General features: G+C 35.2%; 1 protein-coding gene across 3 annotated transcripts; it reads right to left on the reverse strand.

The window, feature by feature from the left end:
- Positions 1-4,521: 4,521 nt before the first annotated feature.
- Positions 4,522-11,652, reverse strand: LOC121866052. Of its 3 annotated transcripts, none has more exons than XM_042365634.1 (5): positions 11,488-11,652; positions 9,500-9,617; positions 8,469-8,571; positions 5,947-6,063; positions 4,522-5,012 (listed from the first exon to the last, which is right to left on the reverse strand). In XM_042365634.1, the coding sequence occupies exons 1-5, from the start codon at positions 11,489-11,491 to the stop codon at positions 4,836-4,838; spliced, it is 519 nt and encodes a 172-aa protein (XP_042221568.1). In that variant the 5' UTR covers positions 11,492-11,652; the 3' UTR covers positions 4,522-4,835. The 3 variants fall into 3 exon arrangements, with proteins under 3 accessions (XP_042221568.1, XP_042221567.1, XP_042221566.1); XM_042365633.1 differs by lacking the exon at positions 11,488-11,652 and adding an exon at positions 11,326-11,460; XM_042365632.1 differs by lacking the exon at positions 11,488-11,652 and adding an exon at positions 11,032-11,209.
- Between the last annotated feature and the right edge of the window lie 94 nt (positions 11,653-11,746).

Here is an 11,746-nt window from a genome sequence, read left to right on the forward strand (position 1 = left end):
AAAACTCCTGAGTTTCGGTTGTAACCTGCCTCTATAACACAGGCTCTATCAAATAAAGACAATATTTATGCAGGTTTCACATACAGTATTTATAAAACACAATACTGCAGTGAACAGTATATATATATATATATATATATATATATATATATATATATATATATATATATATATATATATATATATATATATATATATATATATATATAATTCCTTCCAAATTTGCATCTAACATCTTATGATGTAAAACGTATCTGCATTATGTTCAAAATAATGTATAGCACCAAACTGTAAACTATGTTTAAAGAAATAATAACAGTACAGGACTTCTTGTAAATATCAGCAAAGTTACATGAATAGATACTATTTTGTAAGTCCAAATATACTGTAATAATTTTGTATATTTTGGTAAGAAAGTAAATGTACTGTATACTATACAGTATTTATTATTGAAAATGGTACACTACTGTAATAACAGTACAAGTAGTGAGGTATTCCTGTCATTTAAAGTCTACATAATTTTAAAATTAGCACCAGGGGTACAGTATCTTATTCATGAACTTGACTTTTGTGAAAAAGTATAACCAAATGCAATATAATTTTTGTCCCTGATATACAGTAAGATGATAATACCAATAGTGTAATAAACATTTAACTTGAGTGAAAGCTGACATGATAAAAAAATACATAATAGGCAGGTAACAATTACATATGGAAGACCAACAAGGATTAATAGCTAAGCATCTAATAATGTTCATAAACTCTTCACTAATTTAACAACTACACTTGGTTATTTATTACAACAAGTACAGTATTTATTTTTGAACTTGTCTGACAACAAGATGGAGAGAAAAATGTCACTAACAGGACTGCTAAACCATTTTTTTTCTTTTGAGCCAATTGATGAGTTCCTTAAAATGGATAAAGGTTTTTTCTTGATGCATAGTTTTGGTATAAATTAATACTTAAAAAATAAACAGTATGGAAACACTGAACCTCTTATGCTGGATGTTAAGTAGCATTAATCTAAATACATTATAAATATCAAGGTTGCAACCTAGGGTTTAATTAATTTAGTAGTTTCCCTGTGGATTTGTCCCTTAAGAAGTCGATACCCAAAAATACATTATAAATATCAAGGTTGCAACCTAGGGTTTAATTAATTTAGTAGTTTCCCTGTGGATTTGTCCCTTAAGAAGTCGACCCAATGCTAAACTATCCTCTCCTATCAATCCAAGATGAGTTTTGTTTTGGTTAACAGATTATGTTCTTTAATGATTAATGGAAAATAAATGGTTCTGCAGTCCTCTTCATGGTATTTTCATCACCACAATCTTTTTGCTGTTTGATATGAGACGAGTTGCCATGTTTCATAGTCAATAGCTACCAATGAGTAAACTACATATAAAATTTCTTCACTCTGTCAATACAGTAATTATTACTAGGTACCTATAATGACTAAGTATTTAAACACAAGTGTAAGAACAATAGAATACAGTCTAAGACCATTAGTGCATAATGTGAATATGTGATACACACAGTACTGTATTTAAAGGAGGAGACTGCTTACATTTCTTGTATCCACAGTACTGCAAACTTCTTGGAAATGTGATACTCTTACTTACTATATTGTAATATCATAAAACATAAATGAAGCCATGAGTACTTTAATATACTCTATCATGATATACACCACACTGTCCTAGGTAATGGTGCACCTCTTCTCATCATTAATTACTTTACATGAGTAATTAATTCAACTACAAAAGGGTGATGTAGAGTCATGTTCAAGATTCTTCGAACACTGCTGGAGACAGCTGGCAACTCAAGGCCGTTTGTTTACTATACTACGTAGTAAAAATTATGAATGAATGTAAAAGTGATCGGTGATTGGTTACTTAGTTTCCTCTCTTAGTTCACTGACAACACCTCTGTCTCCCCCACCATCCCGCCAATAACGTCAGCGTTATATTATATTTATTATGCATTTATAAAAAGTAAACGAATAAATAAATAAATAAGATACAAATTTATAATACATCATACACATTTTTGGAAAAAAAAATTTTTTTTTTTTTAAAGACACCAGACTAAACGTGACGTAATCGACACAAGGATTTGGTGGGGGGCAAAGAGTCACTCAACGAAAGAAATGCCATTTGCTGCTTACAATATTCATAGCCTTGGAATGACAATGATATTGCTAGATAATGGCTTGTAAAGTATTAGGCATATGCTACAGTACTAATTCACACCATCAGACGGATGGTTCCTAAGATTAATTACCATCACCTTCAATTGAACAACGTCATTATTAAATACAGACACAGACTGACCACACACACACACACTCCACATGCACACACACAGGTAAGTAAAACAACAGTTTGTGTTGCAAGAAATCAGCGTCTTTAGAAAGAAGTTTTGTTTAGCATTGGTTTAGTACAACTGGATTAATTACCCGAAAGGGATTAAACTTTGAAGACAATATTAGTATAAATTAATGATAAACAGGCAACCTCATAAAAAGCCTGCACACAGCTGTGCCCGATGCATGATGTTCTTTAACATACTTACCGATTTTTACTTATGTTTATTTATCTAAATATAAATTCATATAGGTTGGCTCATTGCTCTATCCATTTTAAAATCAAATTAACAGTATATACTAGCAGAAAGGCATAATATAATGCGAAACAACAAAGCCCAACCATTAATTAAGCATCAGGGAACTAAGTAACCATCACTGATCACTTTTACATTCATTCATAATTTTTACTACGTAGTATAGTAAACAAACGGCCTTGAGTTGCCAGTTGTCTCCAGCAGTGTTCGAAGAATCTTGAACGTGACTGTACAATATTTCAATTCCATTAAGAAGACCCCATAAAAATTTTTAAAATAAAACATATTTTGTAGCTGTTATTATTAACTTATTATCTCATGTTTGCAGACATATCCCACAATAGGTGTAGTACAGAGGGTAGCGCTGCACCAGACATATCCCACAACTACTGATTTATAATTTTTGCTGGCCCATTTTAAAAATGTCCATGCTTTGCTTTTGTCGAGCTTCTTTATGGGAACTGCCTCAAGGCGGTGTAAGCCATTTAGCCACTAGTACTGTAATGGCATAAACATGGCTCAGACAAGACATACCACTTCTGCTCGTGTGCGGCGCCACACGCAGGAGGAAAATAACACCATTATATTTGATTTAGTAGACAAGACTGACGCTCCCGTGCAGTGACAGTGATATAAGTGAAGATGGTGACTTTCCCCAAGATTTGACTACAGTATTGAACCTTTGGGGAATTTGAAAGACAAGGATAAGAAATATGGTGGCAGAGGTAGGGTGGCTAACACAAACCCTGTGTCCACCCATGTAGCTCTGTTTACTCCCCCCAACCCCTGAAATTTGATGACATAAATCATGATTTTATGGTGGAGATTCAAATGTCTTTATTTTTCAGTTGGTAATGACAAGAAGTTACCATCACCATACTCAAAGGGTCAAAAGCGTGTGATATGTGAGTCAAGAAAGTATAATTAACATTTGGGCAAGTAGTACTGAAGAAATAAAGACTTACCTTTAATCAATACAGTACAGTGGTCCCTCGGTTAACGAGCACAATCCGTTCTAGAAGGTTGCTCGTTAACCGAAACCAGTTTCAATGGGTTTTTGGGTAATTGGTTCCAGCTCACCGAAAATTGCCTAAATTCAACAAAAAAGGTAGAAAAGTACACTTACTTTGAGGTGTGTATGTAGAAGGCTCCTGGATGATGATGATGGGAAATAGAATGGAGGTGGAGAAAGGAGAAGAGAAGGCATTGGGGTGGAAGTCACCCCATGGTGCCATTTCACCCATAAAATTTTAGTTCTCTTGGTGCAATTCAAGATTATTTTCTTTAAATCAACACTGCACAGCATTATATATTGTCAATATGTAAAATAAATTTCAAAATGACCAATAATTTGCTTGCAAAAACAGAAAAAAAGCATTTAGTTGAAGAGTCTCAAGCAAGATGTTACCTCCACTGAAAAGATACAAAGACTGACGCCTGTATGGTGTGTTGAGAGGCTGGATGGCACGCATAAAACTAGTTTCATTACCTTCAATTATGTTCAATAATTGTTAAAATGAGTAAAAAATTTAATATTAAACTTTTAAAATTATTGAATAGTATAAACTTCTTGATATTTGCTAAAATGGTAAGGAATTAATCGAGGGATTGCTCGTTAACCGAAGTTAAGAATCTTATGGAAGGTAACTCGTTAACCGAGGGACCACTGTATCATTCATGGATGCAGCTTGAAGGGTACAGTACAACATATAAAATAACCTATCAACTAAGTCGTGCCAATTTTTTACAACTTTAACATGTCACGATTCAATGAAGTTAATTGGTTTCTGGGTACTATGTGATTTCAGCACACACTGTTTAATTCACCATCAGAATTCTTTCTTTATTGCTGAATCAAATTATTTAGAAGGAAAATGTGTTTTTACCTACCACTAAACAGTGGTGAACTCGACAATACGTTAGGAAGACCATTAGCAAACAACAGTCAATCAACTTCTATTAACTGTGACAGCTACTAAGGACACCATGAGAGTGCACAGCTTAATTGATAGGTAAGTTTGATACCTATGGTTTAGTCCTTTGTTCATTAAAATTCCTTTATTCCAGTACTGCACTATTTAAAAATGTTAACATCAAATAATACTGAGTAGTCCTAATTTACAAAACACTGACTTAAATTGATATATTTTCTACACCCCATATCATTAACCATGAACTAGATCTTTTCACATATAAATGATGAGAGTGTCCTATGTATATAAATTACAATGTGCAATGGAGTACATTGTGCAGACTGCATTGGTAGAATTTTCCTTATAGGAACTATCATTCTCGTCCAGTTTGGATCCAATCACTAAATTCCGAAGATTGCAGTAGTTTACTCCAAAGTCAATGACGGCATATGCAGCAGCAGACTCACTAGCTGCCTGAGGAGGGAATGGAATTCATAATACAGGAAAAAATAAAATGTTCAAATCACGTGGCCCAGGATGGCTGAAAAATTCTTGAATTCTTTAAAGTGGATTCTATTTGATGGTGTTCTAGGTGGTGTGGTACAAATTGACCAATATCGTGAAAAAATTAAGTACAGTATGCTTTTCTACCAATAAGATAGAAAAGAAAATAATGTAGGCAAGAATCTGAAAGCCAACTACTGAGCTATTAAAAACATGAAATGCTTTATCAGTGGCAGTCAAACCAATTGCAAGGATTAATAGCTTAATGGGCTTTTAGCACCTATCGGGAAGATGCAGCTCATGGCATTGCAGAAAAATAATGTCCAAATGATTTTGTCTGGTGTTAGTGAATATGTCTGACTTAGAACCAGTCCATGTTGGGCTTCCTTTTTGATAACTTTTATTTTTTGAGGGACAGTTATATATACCCATTTTTAGTGGTATATGGACTATAATATGATTTTTTTAATTCATAGTGGGGTCTGTAAATACAAATAAAGTAAATTGGGTTGGTTAGGAGGCATTTTTGGGGGTTATGTAATTGGAGGTTGGTAGGGGGGTGTTGACAGTGAGGTCAACCTACCATAACTCCACCATCTGAACAGTTCTGGGGTGCATGCACATCTCCATTCCAAATTTTAGCTCTGTTATTAAAACTATAGCCATGCATAAGAGAACAAACAAACATTTACAAAGATTTAGTGTAACTCTGCAGAACATATATATTACTGTACTACAGTGAAAATGAATGAATGACAAAAAATAATGGGAGTGAGTGAGTGTTGTCAATTCTAATCACCCTGTATTGTAATATTGAAAGGCTTCAAAGTTTGGAAAAATGAACAGAATCTATAACTGGAAACAGAAAATTAATTAATGTACTATAGTAAACAGAATGTCTTACCTGCACATAACAGTTACCACCAGAAGCAGCATTGAATGTGAAATTTATTTTGTCAACAAAAGATATCCAGGGTGTTACGTGAAGGCCACGGATGGTACTTCCCTCCTCACCCAAGTACTGTTGGGTAAATTGTGAAGTACTGTTAACATTCCATTAACTTGAACCAGGACTACACTACATGTACTGTATAAAACTATAAACCTCAATTACATGTTATCATGCCATATATATTTTTCATCATTCCGGTGCATAATTTTCCTTTACAGTACAGTATTTGTCAACTGAAAAGTGTGGGACCAAGAAGCTTCTGTAAAATGGATACTTACAAAAAGTAGATACTGTACAGTATACAGTAGTCTGCATATACGCGGATTTGGTTTACGAGTTTGGTCATTTACATGGCACCTTGCCAGAATGAAAATTTTCAGTTACGCGGTTCATTCCATCATTTACGCGGGAAGCGGCGCCTGGAGGGTGCGCATTAGGTCGCTCTTACGTTATCGCTGACGTCATATGACGTATCGGACTGTGATTGGGCCACGCAACCTTACCTCCCTCCACCGCTAGCTGTGATTGGTCTAATGTAACATGACGTGCCCTGCCACCAGAGGGAAGAAGTCGCTGACCTAACCGGGCCAGTCTCATTGTTCTCAGTTCTCCGCGTATACTGTTCTCTCTTGTGCCCGCTATTCCCCTCACAATGGCTTCCGCTGGACCCCCACCAACCCCCAGAAACCTTGAACTACCTGGACCAAGCCATGGTTATGTGAAGGAAATCATCGAGTTGGGGGAGAAAATCAAGCTCATCCTTGACAAAGACACAGTCAAACATCGGTATGAAGTGTCTAATAACCTTCTGTCGAAAATTATGGAGCTGTATGTCCAGATGTATCACGACAACATCAATGCTAGTCGTCAACGTAGTATTATGGACTTCTTCGCCCGCAACCCACCACAACCACAGCCAGCCCAAGTCAGTGATAGTGACAGTGAGGATATGGAATTTGAGGGGTTTGTCAGGGAGGCCCTGCAAACCTCTGTGAATAGTGATAGTGATTCACCGGAGGGCCACTAATCTGCCCTCAGCCTCGGAACCAGCCGCCATCCACGTGTGCCGACCCATCTCTTCTACTAACGTAAGTGTTAAACACCTTTAGATTTGTACAGTAGTGTAGTTTTTTATTTAGATATTATGTGTGTGTCAATACCATCATAAAATTATGATGTTATTTTTACTAAAAGGTACGTATTGTGTCGGAAAATGTGGAGTTTGGGAGTCGGCCCAGTCTCTATTTCAATTAATCACATATGTTCTGTTATTTCGTTTACGCGTTTCTCGTATTACGCGGACCTCCACGGATTCAATTGACTGCGTAAATGCAGACTATACTGTACTGTACTACGTATCATGAACATGTGCGCAATGAAGGCATGTAATAAACCATAGTACAGTAGTTGTGTCAGTTTGGATATACAGCATTATTATTTCTGCAAGTACCTGTACACTAACTTACTTCATTCTTCTCTAACAAAATTTCAATGTTATTATGTCTACAAATAAGCTTTCAATATGTCATCATTCTCCTACAATCACCACATAACCTACTCCTCAAACTCATGTTAAGATAATTACACTCATCACTCACACTACCACACACAGTCACTGAACCAGTTGCTTGATTGTTTCATTTCTCATTTCCTCTCACATACTACAGTACAGTATGAGAAAAGACTTAATAAAAGAGAATTGTTCTGTAGTCTTAAATTTCATGTTTAGAATGTTCAAGCCTTTTGTAAAATGCATTACTGTATTTGGTAAAGTACATTTTTGGCTGACAGACACTGTACAGTACTCTACTCTATGACTATACCCTCCATTAACTCAACAAAAAAGGTGCTCTGGGTCACTCGAATTATCGAAAATCCAAATTAACCAAGTTCGGAATATTTTGACATTGTTTGACAATTTCCGAATTTTTGTGTTCGATTATTTATTCATTTTCTGTTCAGTTTTTGCACTTTGTACGGATCGTTCCGAAGACTGTTCTTCATTATTCCACATAAAATATTATATTTATAATTATTGTACTAGGCAAACAAATAATTGTTTAAATGTACATGCAGTAATAATAAAGTAAATAATACAGTAATATATAAATGTAACACATTGCAAGGTGAGCTGATAATATGTAGTCGATATTCTGAAAGTGTAATGGTTACACCGATAAATGGCATAAATACCCACATTGGAGAATTAAAAGACATAATCTTGGAGCTAGTATATTTCAGTCCAAATACTAAGACCTTCTTCAGCCAACTAACACTACAAAGCAAGGGAGAAAGACATAGAACACAGGTATCAGGTCACATTACCTGTCTCCTGAGTTGAAGAAGGGTGGGGATTAGGGATACTGTAATCTTCTTGATGACAGTATTCAGGATTAGGTCCAGGGTCCACTGCAGCACATCTGTTCTAGTGATAATTTAATCATACAAACTCTAAAAAAACATGAATGCCTTACCTCATAGTTACACTGTTGCTTGAGAGAACAGTCATCATGACTCCAGGCTTTCATCTGACTAATAAGTGTAGATTTTACATCAGAGCAGGGCTTGCCAAATATCCTGATGGGGACATCAGAACATAAATACAGTAAATAAATAAATAAATAAATACCAGTAAATAAAAAAATAAATAAAAGTAATATACAGTATACAGTAGATAAATTTACAAGTATCCTTCAAGTTATGAAAGGGATATGTTCCTGAGATGTTAACTGTAACTCAAAATGCATTTTCCCATTGACTTTCATTATATAATTATATGCAGTAATATTTCAATACACCAGACTAACTGGGGCAGACCCCAGTCTGTGAAAAGTGATGAAATCAGATTTGTTGTACAGGACTGTATTCCTTATGAGAACTACAAAAACTGGGATGGAAGATACTGCATAATTATGTGATCAGTATCAGTTACTCATTCAGCAGGATCTTACTGTAACTTTTCCTTACATCAAAATATATTGATTAATTAACATTTTTCACTCATAGAAAGTCAGACCTAATTTGTCCAAAAAGATCTAACACTGTGAGCAAGTTCTGTGTCAGCCTTCCTGTACCATCCCTGTCAGCCAAGATGGCAATAGCATAAATTTTTCTTCTATACCTTAATGCTTGCTCCATAGTTTTTAGATTTTGTTAACATGAATTTACGTAACTCAAACTTCATTATTTCAAGGGATACCCGTATACTGTACACTAATAATTACTAAACAGCCTAATTTTTGGTGCTAACGGAAGCAAGTGAATGTAACAAGCAAAATACTAAAACAAATAATGTTTCACGTTAATGAAGTGAGAAAATAAAATATAGTACTACAGTACTGATATATCTAACTGGTACTGTACAAGGTGTTTTTAGTGAGTTATTTACCAACTACTGCACAATCTTTTATATTCTACTGTACCCTCTACTTTTAATGTGAGCATTTTCTAATGTGTTCCAATAAAAATAATATGAAAATAAGTGCAATAGAGACTTAAACTTTACCAATCTACGCGGCAAGATGCATGGCTCGGATATGGGAAGAAGGCTGTAAGGAGGCCCGAGCTAATAGCAACGATGATGATTATCACCAGCAGAGTAAAGCAGCAACATTTGCAGCAACCTGGTGGTAATAACAATAGGAGCAGAAATAACAATATGATAATAATAGATATATTAATAATAATAATACAATAGCGAGGGTAAACCCATTATCAACACAATCATATTTTTTTCTGGTGTTCAGAGGCTGTAACCGTAAAATTTGGTTACACTTTGTTGAAATTTGAACTCCTTCGAGGGCTTAAGGATATACTGTACAGGTCCTGCTTCTTCACAAGTTTAGTTAAAATCTGATTACATTTAGTAAACCTACTGCATAACCAGAGCTGTCATGCATGGATGGAGAGAGAAACAGACAACCTGACACAAGAGACTGCAGGAGACCATGCAACCTGTAGAGCCGTTATCATGTACCCGCAGCAAACTCACACAAGCATTGAAAATGGCCATAAAATGATGATGATAGTAGTAACTAGAAGTGGTTGTATGCATGGATCGCTCGCTGGAACACATTTATATTTTAACAATGGACTACGAGGCAAAATTAAATCACACGAACAAGGTGGTTGGAAGTCCATTAATGTATTACGTATAATTATTGTTATTAAAGAAAAAATTTAATGCCTCATACTTATTTACGATTTTCTTGAAGTAAGGAATAAGTTTCTTCTAACTATGAACAATCATAGTCGTAACAAAGAACAGACTGACTCCCTGGATGGTTAATAATCTGATAAGGGTAATAGTGTACTGGAAGAAAATATTGTATATATATGTTACAGTATCCCAACTTAACCCGTAGGTAGTAGGCAGCTATCAATCAGGGAGGTACTACCGCCTGGGAAGATATTGGAAGCATAATGTGTTGTCTAATGGTAGACCCTGCTGCCATATGGCATCACAAAAATTGTGACCAAGTCCCAGGTTGCTGATCTAACTTTCTGCCTCATTTACACACAATTGCAGGGTCTCAATTGTTGCTCTTACTTTGACAACACAACATAGTACATAAATTGTTTCTCACTACTGATCTTTTTTTTATTTTGCATTTATTTATGGTTCTTTATTAATATTATTATTATTATCATTATTATATATTTTCGCCCCCAGGCCCCGATTTGGGTCATTGACCTGTGCCCGGGTGGGTTAATCCCCCTAAAAAAAAAAAAATAACCAAACCAATTTTATTATTTTAATTGTTAATGGTATTTTAATCAAATTACTTTTTTACTGTCACTTTTCCTGTCCCAAATTTTGACTTTTTTCCCTGTGACTTTATTTCCGTTCACCGCTTCAGTACCTCCCTGTTTGATAGCTGCCTACTACCCTTAAAAGAAGGTTTTCTCTATGAAAGTTCTCTGTTCAGGATACATTACTTTCTTGAAACCTTTACAAATAGCAGAGCTATTAATATAATATTTCATATTTTACTCTCATTTTTCTTCCGTTGTGGGGTCTCTGCTAGCCATCCCTACCTTCAGTATGCATATCACATTTCTAACACTTTCATTTCTTATTTTTTTACCGCTGTCTGGCTCACAACTAAATGAAAATTCGAATTTACTAGTATTTTATTTCAGAGGAGGACCAACACCTTCACACAACACCGTTTTAGACAGCTACTCTCACACAAAACTTTGACACGTGAACTAAACTCCCAACAAGTACACCTCTGGTACATTATTTCTTCCTCACATCCAAATTACTAGACACTTACCGTTATATAACTTAAGAATAATAATTGTTTATCTCATAAATTAAAATCCTACCCATTTCAGCGCGAGGTTAGTATTGGTTGGACTGGCAGGCGGTAAGAAGTGAACTAAACCAAGGGGTCGAGGAAGCCCTGGATCATTACACCACCTACGACGTAAGTGATATTTCCCGTGTTGTGATGACATCAGTAACTTGGAAATATTAGTGTTTCTTACCCATTTTAATGAGGTTGTGGTAATATATGGACGGGGATTATACAACAACTTCAAATTGATTTAATAGCCTATGAAGGAGTCATCACAAGTTCCTGCTGGTGAGTGATACATCCTGTGTCAGCTGATGAGGGTAAACAAACATTCACCTTGCTCCTGTCTATTTAAATTTACCTTTTTAATGTTTTGATTTTCCTATTTTGGTTAATAGTAATCTTTATTTTATTCCATAGGACATAGTAATAATATTTGTTTTCCTGGA

This window comes from Homarus americanus, unplaced genomic scaffold (genome assembly GCF_018991925.1).
Source record: "Homarus americanus isolate GMGI-L3 unplaced genomic scaffold, GMGI_Hamer_2.0 scaffold4854, whole genome shotgun sequence".
In the NCBI taxonomy this organism is placed as follows: domain Eukaryota; kingdom Metazoa; phylum Arthropoda; class Malacostraca; order Decapoda; family Nephropidae; genus Homarus; species Homarus americanus.